We start from the raw sequence: 26,217 nt of genomic DNA on the forward strand, positions 1-26,217 counted from the left end.
CACATCTCTGAGGGTTCATAAACAGGACAAACAAAACCGACAACAATCAAATGGGAAATCGGGCACTGCATAGCCGATGGTTCCAGTTTTCTTCCTTCTCCCTAATTCGTGTCAACTCGTTACAATGAGTGAATCCAGTTTCTCTCTCTCTCTGCCAGGAGGATGTTCCCCACCATCCGCGTGTCATTTTCTGGAGTGGATCCTGAGGCCAAGTACATAGTCCTGATGGACATCGTCCCGGTGGACAACAAGAGGTATCGTTATGCCTACCATCGGTCCTCGTGGCTCGTGGCCGGCAAGGCTGATCCTCCTCTGCCAGCCAGGTTCGTGACTTTGGACTTCTTGCAGATCAAAGTGATATTAATCCTTCTTTGGAAGTTGTTTTTAACCACTGGGCTCTGACTTGAGAGATTTCCAAGGCAGGACAGCGCAGGACTGAGTTCGAAACTTGTCAGTTAGTCTTCAAGAAAAGTGGAGTTTGTGCATAGAGAAAACATTGCCTTTATCTCTCAAAATTAATTCCAGATATTTGTGAAATTTAAGTTTGAATTTTTTTAGAAATGTGACCTTTTTGAGATATAATATTGCTGATAGGCTGCTGAGTAAGAATATATAAATGCACTGCTATTTGCCCTTGAGTCTTCATGTGTATACTATAGTTATGACACTTTTAACCATTTCTTAGCAACGTGATTATATCTGCATACACCTACTGGCATCTGGGTAAAACTGGTTGTCTTTGAGCCATGCAAGAGCCACAAGTTTTAGGTAAGGACAACAATTTCTTTGCCCTTCTACAATTTTGATGGATAAACATAATTCAATAAGTTAATATTCTTTTACATCAAACTCAGATAATATATGGGAGACAATGCAGCTTGTTTTCTTGGTTGCCTTTGCTGATAATGTTGTCAAAAATTCCTATGAACCTTTCTCATGAGCGTTTTCCTCAGAGGCATATTCAGGAGGAGCAGCAGAATAGCCGGAGTTCTAGGAGTCTGTCGCTGTGGCAGCTCCTGTTACTATACAGGACATTGCATGAGCCGACTCCACTGTTCTGAATAAGAAACTGCTTGTTTTCTGACTGATCTTTGGTATTTGATTGAAAGTTAGATCACAGCAAACACATGTATTTCAACAATCAGATTTAAAACCCTTGCAGGTGTGGCTGGTAAGCATCCAGTCCACAGCCACAGACACCATGGACTCAGCGGGGTGCTGGACTCAGTCCTGAAGGAGCCTCTGCTTCACTACTGGGCTGGCAGCCTGTTCCAAGCACCAGAAAACAGATAACAGCCTTCTTTGGCTTTCTGTTCTTAAAACAGGCGAGGAAAACTGCCTTCCAAGGCTTCCAAGTCAGCATATTGAACAATTAGGACTAAGAAATACTTGCAAATGGCATTTTGTTCTTCTAAATTAAAAAACAATCCTTCATAACAGATATTAAAATCAATAGAATTGGCGTTTTCTATAATTTACTTCTGAAAAGTCAATTCAGTTAAAAACTGTTTTTCTTTTGCTACCCGGTCTTATGTAGTTCAGCCTGTCCTCAAACTCATGGTCCTCCTGCCGCAGCATCCAGCTGATTGCATTATGACGGGGCTCACAAATGCTCAGTTTCTAATTTATTTTTAACATGGATCTCAAGGAGAAAGGAGAATGGGGGCAGATATGAATTTGAGCAGACTTCTAACCATTTTTCTGAGCACACATTTGCTTTTGCTTTTTCTAGCCTTTTTTTTCTTTAATCTTTTCTTCTTATTTATCCCTCATTTTCTTCCTCTCTGAAGGTATGGCCAAATGCTGCAGGCCAGCAGTACTTCATAAATATGACATGCTTGTTTATGCCTCTAATCTGTTCTGGTTAGAGAAAGAAAAGTGCCTACCAGTGTTCTATCTTAACTGAAGCTTGTGTAAGCTATTGCTGGAATTTTAGGTCGGGAGGAGGGAGTGAGGGAGGCGGTGAGGGAGGGGGAAGTTCCTGTAAGTTGTTCCATGTATCCCAGTTTGGCTTATTTAAACTAATATTAGATAAAACCATGAAATGGAGACATTTCAGATAATTCATGGAAATTCCTGGTTGTTATTATTATTATGGAAGATAGTTTTCCAGATTTCCCACCTCCATAGAGGAAGGAATCTGGGAAATTGGAATGTTTGAGCCACTGGTAGAAAGTCAGTTTCTAAGAGACTTCTACATCTAAGATGCCTTTCTCCCTCCTCAGACTGAAGCCAGTGATTTCTAATCAGGAAGCACAACACTTGGTAATATTATCTGGTAGTTATAACAGGCACAGCATTATTCATGACCAAAAGTAATGCTCCAGTTCCATGCCACTACTGTAACTTATATTTACACAAGTTCATATCTATGCTAATGTGATTACATATAGTGAATATGATAAAGGAGGAACATGTCATCAATTTCTAGGTCTTTTAGTAAATTGGAATTCTAGGAGAGAAGGGCAATGTGAGGCTGATCAATAAAATAACAGTATTTTTAAAATTATACCTTTGGAGAGATAAACCTTGACATGCTGTTGTATTCAAGCTATCAAAGACTACTCTTATTTACCAGACAATTATGACACTTTGGGGGAAGACAATGCAAGAAGAGAGTCCACTGTGGGTGGGGTGGGACCCCTGGTCCCGCCAGCCTCACTGTGCTTCATTTCCGACTGTTTTGTTTCTTTCACCAAGGGGACAGATTCTTTCCATTCTTAGTCTTTCTATATGGCAGACCGTGACACAGACTTCTCATTCTCTACCCAAATATTGCCAGTAATGTTTGCTCTATGACCTTTTCCCAGCACAATTGTTCACAAATTCCAGCTCGAAGGATGGTATGTAAAACTTAGATAGAAATAAGCTGACACATGGGTTTTGACAGGAATTTGTCAGGGCTCCTGATGCAATGTGAGCTTAGCATGCATCAAGCCCAAGGGTCAATTCCCAACACACAAACAACAACAAAAGAACAAAAGAAGAAAGAGAAAGAAAGCAAAAGAAGAAGGAAGGGGAAAATGTAATTTGTCTTATGAAAAAGAGGATGTCGCCTTCCTTCTCAGTCTTCTGCCATCTCACTTCGATTTGGAAAGATTTTGTGATGCAGAGAGCAGTGTTCAGGTGTACACTGTACACAGTGCTGTAGCTGGTGTGGCGGCAGGGATGGAGGGAAGGCTAGCCTTTCTTCTACAGTGAGTTTATTCCTTCCACACAGCAGCTAATCAATAGATGATAGATTTTCCTTGCCAAAGCTTTTTATTGCCTAAATTTTTTATAAATGAATCAATTTAATAGACAGAGGTTCATTTAGATTGTTAAAGCTCTCCTTTAGCAGTGCATAACCAGATAGCAACGAAGCTGTGTGGTGGAGTTTAGAGTAGGCAGGGCAGTAAGCTCTCAGCTCTGATCTGTACACTAGAGAACATTTGCTGTGTCCTATACTGAAAACTCAACAGTCATATATTGGTAAATTAAACGAAGTCACTTTTGAACTTAAACGAGTTGATTCTCTGAAATTATTTCCTCATTTAACTTGTTTCTTTTCCATTGCTCTACAGTAATGCCTATATAGAAACGTACACATTGCTGTAACAGGTCTTTTAAATCCTCTAATAGTAAGATCACGTATTTGATAGATGTAGACCAGTAGAGTTTTTGGAAGGAAGAAAAAAAAGACAGAAACAATTCATCCCTGAAAAATTGCTTGCTCAGAAGACAATAGAAAATGTATTTATTACTTCTAAGGTCTCTGGGACATGAATAAGTTTGTTAGATGCTTTGGAGTTATCTTAGCATTGCTATTTTAATAAATTCAAGGTACATGGGAAAAATGAAAAGTGCCGTTTACATGACGTTTCTGGGTTCCTTTAGAATCAAAACATTTAGAATAAGGACCCGATTTTGTTGTATTTTGATCCAGGATTCCACTATGCATTCCAGGCCGGTTTCAAACTCTTAATTCTACCTCAGCCTTCCGAGTGCTGAGATGACAGATACATGTGCCAATTTGCTTAGTTCAAGAGGGAGTCTTAAAGCACACCTCAATAAGGCTCTCCAATCCTCTTCTTAGACTCTATGTGCATCCAGACTCCCCCTTTACTGGCGAGCAGCTCCTCAAACAGATGGTATCTTTTGAAAAGGTGAAACTCACCAACAACGAACTCGATCAACATGGCCATGTAAGTACAGAGCCTTGCATCTGCAGCTTCCCCTAGATGCAATGGACACGTTATATAAAATAGCCTCTCTCCCCTCCCTCTACCTTCTCCTCTCCCAATTTTCCAAACTTCCTGCTATCCATCTAGGAGTCATTGTATGAGAACACTCACGTTCTCCAGGGGACCTTGACTGCTTTTGTTAAAGCCATTCATGTGGATGCTGTGTTGTACTGTTTGTACAAAGAGGTCTGGGACCTTCTGTGCCAAGGATCACCTAATATGTTTGCAAACACCACCACATTTTCTAACAAGACAAAGGAAATGTGAGTTTAGGGAGGCCATCAAACACATTTTTGGGTTACGGATGTTAGTATATTGATATCACATAAAAAAGTAGGACCAAGACTTCCTGTGGGAGCCTCCTAAGTGCATTCTGCAGAGCGCAGCACGCTGCACCTGCAGCAGAGTGGAGAGGACCTCATTTCCAAAGAATCCTGAAAAGCTTTGACTCATGTATGTAGCTGTACAGACCCGCGAAAGCCTCTAAAGCATTTATTAAGGGCAACCCTACACCTAGGGCAAACTCTGACCCAGTTAATCTTCCCTTTGACGTTCGCGTGTCTCCTTGGGAAAACAGCAGGGCAGGAGGAAAACATCCTCCTGCCAGCAGGTGTGTCTTTCTGAGGACGTGCTTGAGAGGGCGTTCAGAGCCCTGGGACTGCTGAGGTTCTAGATGAGGAGGTCTGGCACCCCAGTGACACTGCTCTGCACCAAATAAACACACCAAATTGTAGAATAAAGTTGTCCCCTTTTCTCCCTAAAAGGAACCCAGAGTCTGTGTGTTCCTGCAGGCTCTGCCGTTACTCTTTTCTTCCAGGAAAAGTTTTAGTTTTGGCTGCACTGGCTGCGGCAGTTGTCTGCCCTTTGGGCGAGGTGCACCAGTGTGAAGACAGACATTTGTCATTGTAAACAGAGCAGAGGACATGCTGCTCACCTGTCATTTCTCCAGGGGACGTGAAGCCAGGAGGAGGCAACTTGGTCCGAGTAACACGCCTTGACCAAATCCTTGTCTCAATAAGGAAACCAAACCAAAACAAAACACGTTTTATTTGGTGTAGGTAAAGACTTCACTGTAAGATGGAAAAAAAGTGTTATTGGTTGTTGGACCAAGAGAAAATATAGCTCGGAGCTTCTATCAGTATTTGACAGAGCAAATAACCATTGATAAAAGGGCCCTTGCCATTTGCTACGTTCCTTGTCAGGCATTGTCTTTGATGCGATTGAATGTTCCTGTGCCTGTGTGTGCCTGTGTAGGAGTGTGTGTGTGTGCACATGTGTACACATGGGCGTGTCCTTGTGTTCACATTTGGCTGTAGGTGTGTGTGCCCCATGCCATGCATGCCAAGGACAGAGGTGGGTGGGCATCTGGTGTCTTCCTTTACCTCTGTTCTCCTTATTATGTTAAGACAGAATCTCTCCCCCAGTCACAGCTTGATGTCTCAGTCAGGCTAGTGGGAAAGCGAGCTCCTTGGATCCTCCTCTTCCTGTCCCCTAGTGCTGAGGTTGTAGGTATACACGGCTGTGCCAAGCTTTTACGTGGAGGCTGGGGATTTGAACTTAGGACCTTCTGCTTTTAGGACAAGCACTCTTACTCACTGGGCCACTGCCCAAGTCCCTATGATTCAATACTCTTGAGTAGAAATAGATGTAAAATTCTCTTAGATTTTATGTGAGAAACTCAAGGCAGACAAGCATGCTTCTTTTGAAAATATTGTTTCTGTGTTTTTGCCTTCATTGTTAGAAAGCACACGATTTCTTTCATAGTTTCTTTCCTATAATTATTATAGTTATATAGTAATCTATAATCTCTCTTATCCTTTTACTAAATAAGGTTCTTGTGAATTTAAGGCTCAGTTTTTCTTGGATCTGTGAAGTATGGAGGAAAATAAGAGAGAGTTCTAGAGACGGTTTCAGAGAGTTCAACTGAACCTAGAAGTAAACCAATGACTTGAGTTGGTGTCCCTATCCTTGTGCTTACTATCATCACATCAGGGTGACCATGTATCTTGTGGGTGACATTGGAAATGGGTTAAGGAGCTTCTGTTGTTTCACCTCTTGGAAAGATAATAGCCTTTTCAGTATTGGCCTAATTTGCCCTTCAAGAAAAATAGATGATGCTTCCACTCAGTGGGTTTTTTGTCAGGTTAAGATTTATGAACTATCTGAGATATTCTTTGTAGGCTAGTCATCTGTCTTATTTAATGTGATTCAAATTAAAATATTTTAGGTTCCAACTGGAATCTTTTCAGAGAGAAAGTACAATTAAAAAGAAAATTCTGTTGCATTTTCTCCATGTGGAAGTTCTAGAATTCTTTAAGATTCTTCAGAAAAACTTTAGACTTCAATGGTAGTTTATTTACCCAGAATTTAAATGATTTATTTTAGCATCAGTTTCAAGGGTTCTGAGATCTAGCCCAATTGTGTGGCAGTTAGATCTTGTCAATTGTTCAGTTGTCGGTGGCTGCTTATATTTACTCTAGCCTCAAAACTTGTCTGATTTAATATTCCCCTTTGTCACCAGAATTAATAACCTCAGAAATGGAGTAAGAAGGGTCCTTAGGTAATATATTATTTAGCCAGCTTCGTGGAATCAGATTGATGAACTTTCTCTCTCTCTTTAAATTTATTTTTAATTTATGTGCACTGATGTTTTATCTGTGGGAGGGTGTCAGATCCCATGGAACTGGATTTATAGACAGTTGTTAGCTACCGTGTCGATGCTTGGAACTGAACCCAGGCCCTCTGGAAGAGCATCCAGTGCTCCTTATCCACTCCCAAAGATCCCCCGCTTTCTCCTCCCCATCTCTTCTTCCTTCACTCCCCCTCCCCTCTCGCACACATACAAGTACTCTTGAGTCACTGATAGGAACATCACTGTTCCCAGGAAGGTATGTTCTCAGGAAAGCCGAGTGGGCATTTATGTTGGCTCTCAGCTTTGTGAGGTTTGGAGGAGCATCAGCAGGACTTGGAGTCTGAGGTTATTCAGCACCTCTTACTAAATGAAGCCAGCCCGGAGCTTAGGAGTATGAGGGATGTTATTTAAATTGAAGGATTTTTTGTTTGATTTTGTTTTTGTTTGCTTTTTTTTTTTATCTCATTTCGGTATTTATACATGTGGGTCAGTGGGAATGTTATTTGAATGCTCTTATCTTCTCAGGTGAACATATAAGGAATTCTGAAAGACATTTTATATTAGGAGACAAATATTTGCCTTTATTACTTCAAGTTGAATCCAGATCTATGATCAAGTCTCATTGTTTTGGACTCTTTGGAGGAAGTAGATTATACAGAGAAATGAGGTTCTTTTTCAAAACTTATTTTAATACATTTGAGGATCTCTTTCTCCTTAGTTGTTCTTATTCTGGTTTGAGACTAGAAAGAGTAGCAGGTACAAAGTTCAATCCTATTTAATAACTCGAGGTTGATTTACAAGTCAGAGAGATTGGCAGAGAGACACTGACTATGTGGTCAGCTATTCTCTCATTTCTGTGGACATTGTTTCTAAGGTGTTCTAAAAATAGTAAACCCATGGCCCAAGTCACTTAATAAAACGGGACACTATTGACACATAATTTCCTCTATATTGTGAGTGCTATGTAGGTTACTGGTAGTATCTAATGCAAGTATTATGTGAATAGTTAACAGGCTGAATCATTTAGGAAATAAGCCAAGGGAAAAAAGTATGTATGTTTAGCATAGGCATAATATTTTTTATCTAAGATTGTTACTTTATTTTATTTTATTTACTTTTCTGTTTTTTGTTTGTTTGTTTGTTTTTTGAGACAGAGTTTCCTCTCTGTATCCCTGATTGCCCTGGAACACATTATGTAGATCAGGGTCGTCTTGAGCTTGAACTCACAGAGATCCACCTATCTCTGCCTTTGCCTCCTGAAAGCTGGGGTTAAATGCATGCACCACCGTGCCTGGCCCTGTTTAAGGTTGTTTAAATCCTCAGCGGCATCACCCAAAGATGCAGATGTTGCCACGTATCAGTTATCCACAGTATCTTGTGGAGAGTTTGTAAACACACTCAGCAGCAACTCTCCTCCCTTCACCACATCCATCCACGTTAGTCAACCATGTCAACATAGCAAACACCTATTGGCCCCAAAGTACCATTTATGAGGTGCTTCCTGAGGCCAGGGGATTTGCACGGTGTTTGAGGAGAGGATACAGCTGAACCTCCAATTCCAGAAAAGGCTTTTGTACTTTTAAGTAGCTGTCTGTCAGTGGAGACACGTGGGAAACATTTTATACCTAAAAATGAGTTTTGTTCTGTCAAATGTGGTAGCTCAGGCCTGTAATCCTAGCATTCAAGAGGCAGAGGCAGGAAAGTTGCCAAGGTTTCAGGACCCACCTGGGGTACAAACTGAAACCCTGCCTGGAAACAAACACATCAGTGAGCAAACAAGTACTCACAAGTTTTGTCGTTCATTTTGCACAGTGGCAAAATATTTATACGCTCGTTATAGAATAAATAAAAGTGCTATTTCCCAGCTGCCTTTTAACCAAGATATGCTTACCATCTCTGTGAACTTGCAGCTTTGGTAGCTGCAGCATGGAAGGTGGCCATGACATTGCTGAAGTTTAGTTTTACAACTGGAAGTTGGGGTCAAAGAATTGTCATTTTTCTTTTTCAAAAAATAGTTTCCATTTTTGAACAATTCCTACTTTTTGTGTGCCTCACAGGGTTATAGTCTTTTTTTAAAAAAAATTTATTTATTTATTATACAATATTCTGTCTGTGTGCATGCTTGTATTTCTAAATCATTTTACTTTTTTTCCCTCTGTAAATAGCAGTCTGGCCTACAAAATATTGTTTTTTATTTAGAAAATATAAACATGCATTTTATGAACTGAATAGACCAAACACCAAAAAATTTTAAAGACATTATTATTTGGGGCTGGAGAGATGGCTCAGTGGTTAAGAGCATTGCCTCGTCTTCCAAAGGTCCTGAGTTCAATTCCCAGTAACCACATGGTGGCTCACAACCATCTGTAATGAGGTCTGGTGCCCTCTTCTGGCCTGCAGACATATATATTTATAATAAATAAATAAATAAAAAGACATTATTATTTTAATTTGTTTATGCTATGTGTTTGAGTATTTTGCCATACTGCAAGCGCAACAAGAGCTGTTAACCACTGAGGCATATCTCCAGATATTCAGGTGCATTTATTTATTTATCTTGTGTGTGTGTGTGCATTCATGCCACAGAGCACTTATGAAGCTCAGAAGAAAGCTTCCAGTAGTCTGTTCTCTCCTTCCATCATGTAGCTCCCAGGAATCACATCCAGTTCATCAGACTTGGAGGCAAGTGTCTCTGCCCACTGAGACATCTCACTGGCCCAAGGATTGATTTTGAAAATTTAATAAGACTTGGTCTGAGGAGATGGGTCAGTTGGTAACATGCCTGCCACTTAAGCGTGAGGGCCCCCGTTTGGATTCTCTGCACCACCACAAAAGACAGGTTTCAGCAAGGGCTGCTGTAGGGTGGAGACACTTGGAACCTGGAGCTCACTGGCCAGTGTTTTAGTCAGTGAACTCCAGGTCCAGTGAGAGACTCTGTCCAGAGGAAGAGACTGAGGAAAACACCCAATGTTCAACCTGGCCTCTACATGCATGAACGCATGTGTCCACATACAGGAACACCCGGAGAAACACACACACACACACACACACACACACACACACACACACACTCAGTCTAATACATGCAGCATGTCTCCAAATGCCTCCTCTCCTGCCTCCATCATTTTAGAAGATGGCTCCTGTGATTTGTCGTTGTTCTGGTAAAATGTTCGCCTCTATGACTCTAAGGGTACGAGAATGACTTGACGGAAGGGAAAGTGTTGTTCCTACTCTTAGAATTGAACTTGAAGTTGTTGATGGATGGGTTAAGGGTGTGAAACTCAGGACTTCCCATCTCTTCACTGTAGATCATTTTGAATTCAATGCATAAGTACCAGCCACGGGTGCACATCATAAAGAAGAAGGACCACACGGCCTCCCTGCTCAATCTGAAGTCTGAAGAATTCAGAACGTTCATCTTTCCAGAGACGGTTTTCACAGCAGTCACTGCCTACCAGAACCAGCTGGTGAGTTCAGCTCCTGCACAAGGGGTTTCCTTGTACTCAGAACGGAAGTTTCTTTGGAGAGAGCTATTGAACATCAGCATTACAGCATCATGTACCGAGGGACCATGTATTGCATCATCTTATCTTCTAGGACCTGTGTTCTGTAATACAGGCTGTCTGGTAGCTGAGCCCTAACCTGAATCCACCCCAGTGTACCTTCTGCAGAGAGCTCCCTGATACTGGTTCCTCCTCCTGCAGAAGCATGCTCTTTTTGTTTTCCTAACAAATGTAAACCTTGTAGTCAGCTGTCCAAATTACTAACACTTGAGGAATTTTGTGAGACTAACTTAGCCACAACTGAGGATAAGGAAAATGGTTGTGAATGGCTCTTTAAATAAAAAGCTTCAGTCGGATATTTCATTGACGTCAAGATTCCAGCTCACAATATAAGGTCCTATCTTCTACTCTCTGTCACACACCATATTTCCAACTGGACTATTATTCTCATGCATAAGATTTAGTCTTAGTAAATATTTATCATTGTCCCACTAAGGCTGAGTGCTGTTAGGCACTAGCTCAAACATTTTATTCTTTCATGGTCAGCAGAATGCTGACAGGTTTGTAGCATCATACTGAAGCTGAATGGCATGGCCAGGAAGCTGAGGGGAAGGAAGAGTGAGAAACTTTTCTGCAGTCAAAAAAAAAAAAAAGCAGGAAGTAGAATTCCCTTGAGTGCACACAATAAAAGGTCTTCACACCTTTAGTTTAATTGACAATGCGGCTCTTCAGAGTTCTTCATCTCGCTTTTGTTTGATTAGCTATAAGTAGCTAGGTGCTTGCCTTTCTCCTGGCGGGCTGTTGGTGTAGGTTTGTAATGGAAAACAATCATACTGCCTGCTGGCTGAGAATCCAACATGGGTGGGCAGGCAGAGGAGATCCAGAGGCTCTGGGAAGTCAGGAGGAAGCTGAAAGCAGAGGAAGTCCTGTGCAAATAAGAAAGCAGGAAGGGGGCTAGAGAGATGGCTCAGCAGTTAAGAGTACTGTCTGCTCTTCCAGAGGTTCTGCGTTCCATTCCCAACAGCCACCTGGTGGTACATAACCATTGATAGTGGAATCTGAGGCGCTCTTGTGGTGTAAAGGCATGCATACAGACAGAGCACTCACATACATAAAAGAAATTAAAATCTTAAAAGAAAAAGAAGTAGGGACAGACAGAAGAAGTATTTAAGAATGGCCAGAGTGGGTGGAGAAGGCTCGTGTTCCATTCACAGCTATCGCTGCCATTTCCCTGGCTTGTAAGCTGGGGCTATTAACTAACCAGACCGTATTTGGAGACTGCAGTGCCCCACGGATGGGACGATGTGTACCAACATGCCTTGGGAATACAATGTTGGACTGTTCAGGAGTGCCAAGAGTGCTTATCCACATCTGGATTTTAAAATGTCAGTGACTGTGCATGGAGATGGCTCAACAGGTGGAGGCACTTGTGACCTTCTTACCTGAGGCAGATCCCTAGAAACATACACACACACACTTAAATAAATAAATGAAATTAAAAATTTGTCGGCATATTTGCTAAGATAAGTCAATGCATAGTTGTTATGTAAATTACCTTATTATATAAACAAAGTGTCACCTCTTTGTTCTCCAAAATGATAGCACAAAAGGAGAGACTTTCAGAGAATATCCATGTAAAACTTTGTGAATAGATCAAAGTCCACAGCATCCTAAAGCCCTGAAGATCTTGATCTTTGAAGCCACAACCGCACTTGTGGAAAGCATGTAGAACGTGGCTCTCCCAGGTTCCGAGAAATATTAAGTTCATTTCCACTAAGTGAATGTGTAACTTTATGATACAATACTAGATGTATAACACTTTTCAAAACCTTGTTGATGTTTTGGGATGAAGTAAAAACTTGTCCTATGGAAACTTCAATGCTGCTCTCAGAATTTACTTTTAAGAGGGACAAAGTTAGAAAAAGTAAATTACAAGTTTTATTTTTTTAAACAGAAATGCAATGAATTAGAACCAATATGGAGGGAAGTTTCCACGTGCAATACCTTAGATTTGTTTTGATAGGAGAAGGAGACATCCTAAAAAACTACCAGCAGGCCTTCTGCCACAGCGAATAGATTACATAAAGGTGGCTAGACTTTGGGTGCTTGCTATTGTACAAAGTGCCACTTAAAGGCTTGATTTTATCTAATCTTTGCAGGAATATTATTAAATCAGAGAAATAGTAGTTTATTACGCAATACACAGAGGGGGAAATTGAGGTGACTTGCTGTGCCCATCGTGGATCTGAAGCAAGGCAGTTATTATACTTATTATAGTCCTTGATCTCTGAACTGAGTGTCAGAGGGGCAGGACACCTTTTCTTTCAGCTTCTGACCCTGGTGGACCTTCATACATCTTTCCCAGAGGGTTTTACATTATTGTTCCCCCTCACCACACACACGCTCACTGGTTTTTGGCTGTGTGGGGCTATGCTCACACAGGATATTGGTGAGTATCATGTGAGGGTTACTATCCTCAACAAGAGGGCCAAGAGTCAGCTCGGCTCACTTTAGCAAAGATATTCCATGCCCATCCATTTGATAGTCTCATGGAATTATTTTTTTACTAACCTATTTACTCAGAAAAACTTCAGTGTCAGAAGGAAAGTCTTATAAGCAAATGGTCAAGTGAACTGCATGCACTCTTCACCCAGGTTTTACAATTAAATGTTACCAAGTTTGCTTCATTCTGTCTACTCCTTTTTCCCCTGTCTGTACTGTTCTGCCAATCCAAACTAAGATACTAGTCTCATCGACTGAGGCTGACTCCGTCCAGCAAGCACGGTCCCACGGTGAGGATATTATTGCTGTGACCATATTGTCTTTAAGACAGCCCAGAAGATCTATTGAAATATCCCTTCATACGATGTCAGCTCATCTAAATTTTAGTGTTGGTCCATAGTACCCATTGTGGTTTTGTTTCTTCCCTCTTGTTCTAAGCTCCAACTAAGATTCATTGTCTAGGCTGGTTATTTTAATTCAGAAAAATCCTTCTACATTTTTCTCAGTAATCTTATTTAATTCTGACATGAATCCCTGATGGGAGTCCGGTGAGTATCATTTTGTAGATAATGAAACTGAAGTTCCAAGTGGTTAGGACACTCACTCATGGCTACATATTTGATAAGTGCCAGGCCTGTCAAGAAGGTTTGAACTTCTGGGTCCTAACTCCTCCGTTTGGGTTGGATTGCAAGCAATAAAGTAATCACTTCCAAGATCAATAGTTTGAAAGCTGAATTTGAGAATGCTACTATATTAAAATAATATATATTTTATTGCTAACTAATGCAGATTCTAACATTCATTACTCCTCTCCCTAATGTTTAGTTTTCTAATCAAAAGAACAAGTGGGTTCAAAATTCAGTCCCAAGAACCCATCAATCTTTGATTGCATCATAAAGTCTAAAGATTAATAGGATTAGTAGGCCATTTCACCATGGAATAGCCCACAATAGAAGCATCTTCCTCCTCAGACTCCTGGGTTTATTTCTGTAATCCACTTTCAATGTCATCCTTAGCATAAAACCATTCATAAATGTGGCTTAATATAGCAGGACCATTTGCACAACTGGCTGATAGATTTCCTTCAGCAAATAAAGCTGACCCAGTTCTCTTTAGAAATCAGTTCAGGAACTGCCATTTTCAGTGGGTGCTGTCTTCTCCCTACCTCACCTCCAGGGCTCCTGGAGTCAGCTGCTTTTTCATTGCCACACTGCGTGCACTAATTTACCTACAGTTAACACACAAAAATAAATATGATACAAACAAAATACATATTGTGTATAGCATCAACAAAAGGTTTTCCATGCATGAAGAACTAAGATGAGAAGGGGGAGGGATTAAAAGTTTCCACTTGGACCCATTTCCCTCTGTCTTAAACTTTGATATGACTAATGTTTTTATGTCTGATAAATTCAAGTCAAAGTTTCTGAAAGTGTGTGTGTGTGTGTGTGTGTGTGTGTGTGTGTGTGTGTGTGTGTGTGAAACCTTCTTACTTATTGACGCCGGTAGTTTTATTTAAAATTAATGAAAATGGGACCTTTTCACCCATTTCTTCTTCTGCTTTTTGCAAGGGGATGATTGCATTTCTTTACATTATTAGATAAACGCTAAATACATTATACTTTCAACAAACTATTTTATAATTTAAGATTTAAAGGTCATGCATTGTTTTTGAGCTGGCAGATCATTGCTGTGGAGTTGAAGTGTAGGTCAGGTTTCATTTCTAAATGCCTTTGGTCAGACCTCCTCCTGATAATTGGAGAAATGGTCTCCAATGGCCAATTTTACCTTATGGCTGGGACCCCAGCTGGATTCCGAGTCCGGTGTTGTGACAGCGGAAAAGAATAACAGTCGCTGTAAAGTTGTCTTTCCATTCACTGCTGCTGGCTTCACAAATCTGCCCTCTAATTGTGAGTACACTTATTTACAGATAATAGCAATGGTAAAATTAATGAATTTTCTGGTTTCCCATGCATTACTCTCCGTCATTTCAATGATAGCAAAAACACAAGTCTTTGCATGTACATGAACATACACATGGCAGGATTTCTTAAGTATGTAGTGCTATTCTTAGCTGTTAATACGTTCTCTTCACCAAGTGAAGGATCTTGCTGCTTTTAAAAGCTGATTCAGGGGAGGAGAGAGACGGCTCCTTGATCCAGAGCAGAGGACTGGGCTTTGGTTCCCAGAATTCCCATCTGGCATTTTTCAACCAGAGGATCAGATACCTTCTTCTGCCTCCTGCAGGCTCTTGCACACATGTAGTAAATGTCAACCCACATAGGCACATACATATACACACAATAAAAATAAATCTTAAAATAATTGTTTTTGAGTGATAAAAAGATCTGTGTCTCTGGCTTAACAGGGCAGCAGCTTTGTAGGCTGCGAACTTCCTGGGTGTAGTTTGTTGGAGTAGGTCCAGGTGCTTAGCCACTTCGTCTCATCCATTCTCACAGACAGTCATTCCATTATCCTCACTTCTACAAAGGGATGTCTAGGTGGGATTTCCCTCTGTAGGCTGTGATTGCCTTTAACTAATAAAGAAACTGCTTTGGACCTATAGTAGGGCAGAACTTAGCTAGATAGGGAAAACTAAGTTGAATGCTGGGAGGAAGAAGGATGGAGTCAGAGAGAAGCCAGAAATGGATGCCGGAACGTTAGCCGGTAAGCCACAGCTACAGGGTCATACACAAATTAATTAGAAATGGGTTAAATTAATATGTAAGAGTTAGCCAATAAGAAGCTAGAGCTAATGGGCCAAGCAGTGATTTAGTTAATACAGTTTCTGTGTTGTTATTTTGGGGTCTGGGTGGCCAGGAAATGAACAAGCAGTCAAGTTCTGCCTCCTTCAGCAGATGTCAGACTCCCCTTCATAAGCAAGTTTCCATGTTTTTAATTTAAATACTAATATCTGACCTTTTTATGATTTGTTGTTACTTAGAAAATAAAAATTTTATTATTTAAAATTATTTTGCAGTTGGATATGATGGTACAAACTTTTAGACTTATACTCAACACTCAGGAGGCAGAGGCAGATTGATCTCTGTGAGACTGAGGTCAACTTGGTCTACATAGTGATTTCCAGGATAGCAAGGAATATGTAGAGAGATTCTGTCTCAAAGAACCAACACACACACTCATTTACACATATGTATGTGGATGTATGTGTGTGTGTTGTTTAATCTTGAAATATGAAAGCTAAATAAAAGCTGGGAGGTGGTAGAGCATACCTTTAATCCCAGCACTTGGGAGGCTGAGGCAAGCAGATCTCTGTGAGTCTGAGGCCAGTCTGGTCTACAAAAGCGAGTTCCAGGTCAGACTCCAAAGCTACAGAGAGACCCTGTCTTGAAAAACGATTAAAAAGAAAAAAGAAAACAAATAGAATGCTTTTAAGCATTCTAGGTTAACACACAGTTTAACATAGTCTGCAAAATCATTAAATCACAATTTAGAAGTTTGTCCTTAGCATAAAGCTCAACAGTCCTGTCTGGAATTACTGCCGTGGTTGTCTTTTGGGTCTGGAGGTGAGCTGAGCTACATAAGGTATAAAGGGAACTACGATCTCTCTGCTGCTATATTCACTGGAGAGAATATAACCACAACCCCAGATTCACCCAGCTTTTTTTCTCTTCTAATGCTCAAAATCAGTGGGTTTTTTCCCCCTGGATTTAGTCAAACTCATTCATAGAGAGAGTAAACATCAGTCAATTGTCTTGCATTCCTTTCTAATTATTGTTCTAAATTAAATCATCAGCTTTATTAGTAGGCCTAGGTATACAGAGGACCATGCCCTATTGCAATTTTTCTGAAGCTTGAAATTATATCAAGATGTGGAGAAGAAAAGCTATCATTGATACCAGTGAATGTTATAAAAAGGAAAGTTTAAAAAAATGTGGTAGATAATTATAATAATGAAAGATAATTCTAAGAAATAAAGAAACTCATGCTGTATTTAGTTCATTTCCAGGCACAAAGTTATGACAATAATGTTAGATCATGGACACATTAATTGGCATTCATTTCTCTACTTGTATCAGGGCACTGGAGAATTTTAACAAAAGTCGTGTCGTTCAAAGCCACTGACTTTTAAACTTTGGAAATATGAAAACCAATTATAAATTTTTCAAAATCCTTTCCAGGACAAAGCAGCCATCATAGTGTAGACACTTCTTTCTCTTGCATGGTTTATTTGCAACCAAATAAAGCTTGCTGTGGTTCACATGGAAGAGAAAAGGCTCCAAGAACTTCAGATGTTGCCCTCCACGTTAGACACAGCATCTGCCATTATCTCCAGACAATTCTAACTACCAGCAAATCCAGTCACTTTTCAGTTTTAGAATACGTTACTGAGAGCAAGATCTGCCTTTGTTGTTTGGGCGCACAGTTAAAATTTTCATTTGGGTTTGAGCTGCCTTTAGTGTCACTACCTTGCAATGGACTCACATCACCCAGGGCTCTTCAGGGTGTATCTCTGCACTTGTTCCATAGAGTTTCAGGTCTCTACCTGCCATTACCCTGGACCAAAGCAACCGATCCTCATTACATAAATACTGGCTAATGAATGCCTTATGACAGTTTAACATTATAAGTATTTTACATTACAGTTGCTGAGCAGAAAGAAGAACATCGTTTTTCTTGAAGATTAAAATCTTGCTGGGACTTATAATCTTAGGGCATTTTGGTTCTATGGACTTTAAAGAATTTTTATAATTTATATTGAATAAACAATATTTTTTCTTCTTGAAAGCGGACATTCAAAAATAAGTTCAAGTCCGAAACAAATGACTGAACAGACTGGTCTTTAGGAGCGGCAGCCATGCATGAGAAGAGATTCTCATCCCAAAGCGTTGGATGTGCACACTGTAGAGGCCACCTGAGGCCTTGAAGGACTCGGCTCTGTGCACGCTTTATTATTGCTTTTTATTGTGAACAGATCTTACTGTCTATCATGGCTCCATCCCTGTCTAGCAATATCCATAATTTTACTGAAAAGGAACCTCGTTATCCCTTTGCTGCTCTGCAAGAGATGTTCTGAGTGAGCAGGTACCCGCAAGACTCTAAGTCACAGGCTCTTGCTTGGGCCTGTCAGTGCTGCAGATAGAGAAGAGCATCCGCCTGTGTGATGGAGGGCACCCTAAGGGAGGTGAAAGCTTCTTGGCAGCCTTACAAACACAATTCACATTGAGGATATTTTCAAAAGGAGACGGCATCTTTCTTTCTAGTGATAAGAGAAACTCGAAGTGTTGAACTTTGGATGTAGTCTGATCATTTTTTTTCAAAGTAGTATTTGTTATAAAACTTTTATAAATAAATAATATACTTATTTTTATAAATTTTATAGTTAGCATGTAAAATTTTGTTTTAATTGCTTTCCCTTTAGTGTGAAGCAGAAGGACACCCCACACCCATGGCTCCCTTTTCCCTGCTCAGAGTATTTTGTGTGTCTTCCTCCAAAGGTGAACCTGTATCCCAAATTTGATATTACAAGCTAAGACCCTCTTGAAAGGGTTCCCTGTTAGTAACTCAGCTAGGAACAGGTACTTGGGTTCTGGAGCTCCTTGTGACTCACTGTGACTGTTTGCCAGATGAGGGCATAGCCTGCTCATCAGTGAGGTTCCTTTTAGTGCTAACAGAAATCCATTCCGAATCTGTTCTCATCAGTCCTTCCTCAGTATTTGCTTCACAGCCTGAAGTATTTTTCCTCAGAGGTATGACACACAGGGTCTAATGGGTCTCTCTGTATTAATAGTAACACTACAAGATTTATAAATTCCGAAATGTGGACACTTAACGTTGGAGACTGATTTTTACTAGAAAGTAATTCTTTCTAGATGAGCATAGTTATATGAGTGACATTAAACAGAAGGCTGACAAAGTAATTGTTTCCATTCTAAGTTAGGCAAACGGAAAGGATACTGGTAGTACATTTATACTTTGAAGGCTTCATATCCTGCATTTATATAAAACACGTCAGTATCAGCACAGTGTTGAACATGGACTATAATTAGCCTTTTAATTTTCTTATCTATTACGGTATATAGTCACCTGCACAAAAAGTTGTTTCATGCTTCCAAGTCAGAATGAGACAGCGTCTTTGCTTCCATTCTTCACTTCCCCACAGCACACACGGTCTGCACAACTCTCCCATCGAGGTAGTTCCCCTGCCCCAGTTGGTCCTAACCTTTCCCTAGCATTTTAAATCCTTCACAATCTACTTTCATGTTCCGTCTTGCCTGAAAGGCCACCAAATCTTTGCTCTCAATCATGACCCCAGGACACCTGTGGACTTGTCCCTTACCCAAACCCAAACTTCTCCTGATGCTTACAGGATCACTGGGGTCTTTGGGAAATTAAAACTATTTCTGATTTTGTCTTATTGACCTCTGAAATGAGATCGTTTTGTACCCATTTTTTCCTTCCTAGATAACCAAGCTGAAAATAGACAGCAATCCGTTTGCCAAAGGATTCCGGGACTCCTCCAGGCTCACTGACATTGAGAGGTAATGAGAATTTTCTATTTGTTCTTTTGTCCAGATAAGATAAAAGAGTGGGTGGTAAGAACCAGTGCCTCTTAACGCCCACGAAGCGTGTTTTTACAGCATGTAGTTTCCATTGTCTCCGCACCTTTCCTTCCCCAACCATAAGCCCTGTCATTGTACAGCTCCTCCGTCTCGAGAGCGCCTGCTGCAGGATCTCTCAAATGATTCCCCAGAAAAGAGGTTTGTTTGATATGGACAGTGTCTTCCACTTTGAAACATTGGGTTTGCTGTGACCAGAAAGTGGGTCCTAGTTACGATCAAAGACTGTCTTACTGAGCGCCACTCTGGGGGACTTCATAGCCATTTTCCTTCAGAGGGGATGTGCTTGGGAACACAAAGAACTGAGGGATGATTTGCAATTTTGAACCAAGGAGATGCCATTTAATTTGAGGCCACACAATTTTATCTGTAAAGTGGGTTGCTATCTTTCATCGGAGAAATAAATACCAAGTCTGAGGGCCCGGAAGTAGACAAGAAGCGGTCGTGCATGTGAAACTTACCCCTCCACAGTGACAGCTGTTTGTTGTCATTGGACACCACGGAGTGATAGGGATCCATAGCTACTAGCACGTTATGAATGCTGAAATGTATTTTTTTTCGAGAAGATTTTTGAGCCAATTGATTATCTACACTCTTTACACACAGTAAATTTCTATCCTTCATCTTCATACTAGGTCTGATATGTTTGCTAATGGGCAGAACACTGCATAGCTACCAGCCCCCTCACTTATACTGTATCTTAATATTTTTGTGCGACTCTCCTGCCGACTGCCACACATTTCTGCTTTTCATTTTATTGCTTACCACATGGGCATCTCTGACCTTGACACCTCTGTCCAATCTGTCTTGGCAACTCAAATGAAAGGTTAACTGTGCTTTATCAACTTGTGTCTGATTCTTCTGAAACCTGCCAAAGTGGCAGAGCACCGAGTGGTTGGCATACTTGGATGTAGAGGCTGTGTAGAAAGCTGGAGAGCTTGAGTTAAAAAAAAATAAAGACTAATCGCTGGAGAGTCTGACTACTGGTCGGAGTGGTGAAGTCAGCGACAAACCTTGGGCCACTGAAGGGACATCTATTGCCCGAGTCTCAAAAAGCAGGTTGGTTAGAGAATTGTGAATGGTAGCATTTATAAAAGTGCACATAAGCCCAAAGGGCAGAAATGTTTCTGAGTCTCTCGTCTTAGAGTAGCCTTAGCATCCAACCCTTTAGACCCTGTCTGAGTAACTCTGAACGCTCTCTGTGAGCTGATCTTAGAGTAAAAATAGTCCTGGAGTTGCCCCATGCTCAGGAGATAGGAGCCCAGCCTGGCTGCCCTTTAGAACAGCAGATTTGATAATGCATGTGGCCACATTTTCCACTTATTGAATAAGCGCTCTGATGTGGGAGCACTTGCTTGCTTGTGAAGCTAAGTGGCTCGCGATGGTCCTAAGGCCAAGAGAGCGCTCTGATGTGACTAGCTGAAAGTTTGCAAGATGACCTAAGTGGTGTGAAACTGGCCAAGGTTTTGGATTTCATTTCCAGGTATTTAAGTCTGAATTTTTCCTAAATAGCCTTTGGGGATGGGACAAATCAGATCAATTGATCTTTAGAGACCTAAAGAAATTAAATTAGTCTGGAGTCAGTTACTGCACTAAACCATGTAGTAATTGAATTGTTCCTTGTAACTGATTGAAAACAGCCCTATCTGTATCAATCCTGGAGCTTTTCTTCATGAGAGATCTGAGGGGAAAACACATTTTTTTATGACACGATGACAGACGCTGCGTTTTTCTAACCTAACTGGATATGATGTAATAAATATGTGACTTTAACGATTTCAAGTTTCCTGTCCTAGATTTATAACCTACTGTGGAGGACAGCCGCCCCCAAATACTGTCCGCATGGGACGTGTGTTCTTGGCTTTTAACGTCGCCTTTTCATAACTACCAGCGCTGGGTGCTTCTTGAGGCCTCACGGTTGTTCTGGGTCTGGGTTTGGCGGGGTCTGTGTCGCTGGATGTGTCCTTCCTGCCCTTCATGTGCAGCCTCACTGTGCAGGGTCAGCGTCCTGAGTGGTAAAGCAAACTCGTGGCCTTATCAGGAGTGGAAGCACACTACAAAGCCCAAAGGGATGACTCCACAGGAATGAATTTTTAACCAGTTAGACCAGAGAAAGCCTTGCTGCTGGTTCTATGTAGTAAGGAGCCTAGGACAGCCTCTGGCCTGCTGTGTTTTCCATCCCTCCCCACTTTTAGGAGGGTTTCATAAAGGCACAAAAGCTCAGTGGTACTTCTGAGGAAGGGAAGATAACTTAGGATATTTTCTTCAGAAGTCAGTGCTTTTGTTAGTCCCGCTCCTTGGACAAAGAATTACTGCTCAACTGCAGAACAAAAAAACCAATGAATGTTGACCAGGAAAGAAAAAGCATAAAAACAACAGCAGACTCCAGTGCCTGTGTGTTCCCCTGGGTTCTTTTTCTGAGGACACCAGTTACCAGATGCTGTTTTTAACCACTTTCCCTCTAGATATATTTACCTTATAATTTTTAAGTTATTGTCTTGTTTTTTTTCATTTTATACCACAATTTTAGTTACTTAGGGTTTTTATTTTTTCCCATTTTGAAGAATGACAGGGAAAAAATGTATTTCTTTACATGTATTATTGGTTATGTATATAGGATAAGTAACCAAAGATAGAAATACTGGGTGAAAGCATGTGGTTTTGTTTATTTTTCTACTATTCTGCTATTTTTTAAATGTCAGTTTTACTAGAGAAAGAACCTAAGCTTTCAATAGTAGGAAATGATTTAATAAACTTTATTGTCACATGATTTAGAAAACAGTGTTCAAATACATAAAATTAAAAATACTATTTTAATCATTTTAAGCAAGATATTCTGTGACATTAAGTAGATTCATAATGTCATGCAGCTATCACCTCTATCCTTTTCCAGAATGTTCTCAGTATCACAAAGAGATGGTATGCTCAGGCCCCATCCCCCTTCTTCTTCTTTTTTTTTTTTTAAAGATTTATTTATTAAGTATACAGTGGTCTGCCTGCATATGTCCCTGCAGGCCAGAAGAGGGCACCATATTTCATTATAGATGGTTGTGAGCCACCATGTGGTTCCTGGGAATTGACCTTTGGAAGTATAGCCAGTGCTCTTAACCTCTCAGCCATCTCTCCAGCCTCCCATCTCCCTTCTTTCTCCTGGCCTGATCCATTTTAGTTTCTGTCTGTGTGAATCTGCCTAGTTAATTATCTCCTGTAATGAGTGGACACATGTTCTCAAATATATTTAACACACAACCAAGTTTTCCAAGAAAGCTCCTTTAGGCATTAAAACAAAGGAAGAAGGAAAGAAAGATTGTCTGTCCATATATTTGTACCCTGTCAAAAATGGTGGTCACCGTTTCATTTTTGCTAAGATGATGGTCTAAATACAAATTTTTAGGAATTAGCCTATTTCTGGAGCTCTATTTTTTTTATTTTTTTTGCTTTGTCTGTCTCCTATCAACCTATGAAAGCCATTTATGGATCATGAGAACTTTGACAAAAGCCTGTAAGGAAGAACGGGTTTGTTTTAGCTCTCCATTCAAGGCATTGTCTATCATGGCAGGAATCAAGACAGCAGGAGATTGGGGCAGCTGGACACATTGGGTCCAGTGCCAGGAATCCGAGAGTGATGGATACTTGCTTCTGCTCAATTCCCTTCTCTTTTTATGCAGACCAGAATCCCGGCCAGGAAATGGTGTCTCCCCCAGGATGTGGGCCTTCTTACTTCAGTTAATACAGTCAACTTATTTGTCTCCCACAGATGTATCAGGGGCCAATCTCCCCGTTCTTGACTCCAAGTTGACAGTTAACATGAAGTCATTGCATTTCCTTCTAGCTTACTAATCACATTTTTGACATGATATATATATATATATATATATATATCAAAGACACATCACTTTATATTTTTTCTATACCATATATTACCTGTAAATCAATTTTTATTTAATTATGTCTGCCTTGATTATTTACCTAATTCCTTTTTTTAAATTTAATTAACATTTTTCATTTATTTTTACATACTGACCAGTTTCCCCTCCCTCCTCTCCTCTTGTTCCTCCCCACATCCCATCTACTCCCCTCTTCATCCACTCCTTTTTCTCCATTCAGAAAGAGGCAGGCCTCCCTTGGCCTTGATCCAGGCAAGACACATCAAGTAGAGGCAGGACCAAGCTCCTTCCCCTACATCAAGGCTGGGCAGATAATCCAGCATGGAGAACAGGTTCCCAAAAGCTAGCTAAGCACCAGGGGACAGGTCCTGATTTCACTGCTCGGAGCCTTATAAACAGACCAAGCTACACGGCTGTCACACACATGCAGAGGGCCTAGGTGGGTCCCATGCAGGCTCTCTAACTGTTGCTCCGGAGTCCATGAGCTCCCAGGAGCTCAGGTCAGCTGTCTCTGTCTCCTAATCCACTTATGAGTGAGTACATATCATGTTTGTCTTTCTGAGTATGGGTCACCTCAAGCAGGATGATTATTTCTAGTTCTATCCATTTGCCTGCAAATTTCATGAGGTCATTGGGTTTTTACAACTGAGTAACACTTCGTCATGTAAATGTACCACATTTTCTTATTCATTTTTCAGTTGAGGGGCATCTAGGCTGTTTCCAGGTTCTGGCTATAATGAATAATGCTGCTATGAACATAATTAAGCAAGAGTCTTTGTTGTATGATTGAGCATCCTTTGGGTATATGCTCAAGATTGGTATAGGTGGGTCTTGAGATAGATTGATTCTCAATTTTCTGAGAAACCGTCACATTGATTTCCAAAGTGTCTGTACAGTTTTCACTCCCACCAGCAACAAAGGAGTGTTCCCGACTCCACATCCTCTTCAACATAAGCTGCATCAGTGTTTTTGATCTTAACCATTCTGACAGGTGTAAGGTGGTAGTTTACCTGATTCTTTTTTTCCCCCCAATTCTTATCTACACTAGGTCTTGTAGTCTTCCTAGCTGCTGCTTTTGTACTTTGCATAAATTGATAACATACGTAAATATTCAAGTGTCTCAGATGTCAAACCTCCTTTTTCTTGTTGTTTTCAAATTTCCTTGATGCTCTATGATGCATCCATCTAGTCTTCAGAATCATCTGGCAAATCTTCCCCCGAAAATGTCATAGGAATTTTGGCTTTGTTTCTGTTGAATTTATACACAAGTTCTCAGGAGAAAATTGATGTGTTTATAGTGTATATGGATGCAGGCTCTTTGATGACAATTGGGTGGTCACCAATCTAATTACAGTAGATGACCAGTTCAGGCACTCTCTCCACTATTGCTAGGAGTCCTAGCTGGGGTCATCCTTGTGGATCCCTTTCAGTTCTTCTCAGGACTATTCATGTTTACTCTGTTAGCTAACACTATCACTGACAGAACTTGGACATTTTCAGGTTTTGAAATCCCACATTAATTTTCTTAGACATGTACCTGGTTCTATGAAGCTGCAACATTTAGTGCAACAGCTCTGGGTAAAGGAAGTGAGTGAAAATTTGAAGGGAGGCTCTCCCAATCCTGAATTTAGGAATGAAAGTAAAAGAACCCTCCATCCATCTGAACTTTACTTTAGTAAACACAATGAAAAACTCTTATTAATAACTGGTGCACGCCTTTAATCCTGCACTCAGGAGGCAGAGGCAGGTGGATCTCTGTGAGCTCAAGGCCAGCCTGGTCTATAGAGCAAGTTTCAAGGCTGGCTCCATAGCTACTGGGAAACCGTGTCTTGAAAAAAACCAAAAGAAGTTTATAATATTCATTAGATATTAAAATATTTTGGGTTATTGGATTAAATAAAATATATTTTATTGCTTATTTATGCAGCTACTAGACTATTAGAGAATTACATATGTGGCTAGCATTTTATTCCACTAGAAAATACTGTAATAAGGAGTTTTTATGAAACAGTTTGCTGTGATAAATACAATTTTAAGTTAGAAACCAGACTGTTCTTTTTTATTAAAAATGATCAAATTCCCCATATCATTCCATCACTGTAGTGAACACAAGGTTAGTTTAATAAACTCTGTTAGTTGATTTCCAATTATATTGCTTTACAGTCTTTACAAGAGATGATAATTTTCATCTTTTATAGTTGCATATTTAAAGCAACTTCTTTCTTTCTGACTATGACTAAAGCATATTGCCGACAAACATAATCTCTGACATTCTTCTCTTTTCTTCTCTGTCCTTTGTAGTGTTTCTTGGGTCTTGCTGTGGGTAGTTTCTGCTGGTTGGCTTTCAGATTCCTTATTACACAAGCCGCAGAAGCACCACGGCCGGAATTAGAAGTTCCTTTAAGCCAACACTGTTAGGTTTACATTCAACATTCTTTTAGAATCTGTTGAGTTGATTTAATTTTTTTGTCTACTTTTACATAATAATATGATTTATTATTCTCATATTGCCTGTTGAATTATTATCTTATTTTTGGAATAATTCCCATCTGGATTTTATGTTGCTTTGGAAGTATATTGTCAGACTTTAGTTATTTGTGTTTTATTTAAGACTTTTTGCTGATATTTGTAATGGGTAGGACTTCGTTCCTTTTTCTCTCTTTGGCCCTTTCAGATTTTTTTCATTCTCACTATCAAATTCAGTTTGTTTAATGGAAATATAGTGTTTCTTCTTTTCACTTTTGGATTTAGTTTCAATAGAAAAGAAATAACCTTTACCTAAAGAGTGTATCAGGCCCGCACAAACACCAGCTGCAGTGTTTTTTGAGAGGACCACTTCTTTGTCAAAATTCCTAGTTTGTTCCACAAGTCATAGCTAACTATAGATGG

At 40.3% G+C, this 26,217-nt stretch overlaps 1 protein-coding gene across 1 annotated transcript in view; it reads left to right on the top strand.

Annotated features, from left to right (window-relative positions):
• The window catches only part of Tbx20 (T-box transcription factor 20), a 53,465-nt gene that overhangs the window by 4,449 nt on the left and 22,799 nt on the right, over nt 1-26,217 (top strand). The window contains exons 3-6 of the mRNA XM_075967960.1: nt 159-323; nt 4,076-4,184; nt 10,164-10,322; nt 19,287-19,363. Of these exons, the coding sequence (XP_075824075.1) occupies nt 159-323; nt 4,076-4,184; nt 10,164-10,322; nt 19,287-19,363 (510 nt within the window). The remainder of the gene's footprint in view (nt 1-158; nt 324-4,075; nt 4,185-10,163; nt 10,323-19,286; nt 19,364-26,217) is intronic.

This window comes from Microtus pennsylvanicus, chromosome 3 (genome assembly GCF_037038515.1).
Source record: "Microtus pennsylvanicus isolate mMicPen1 chromosome 3, mMicPen1.hap1, whole genome shotgun sequence".
Classification (NCBI taxonomy): Eukaryota; Metazoa; Chordata; class Mammalia; order Rodentia; family Cricetidae; genus Microtus; species Microtus pennsylvanicus.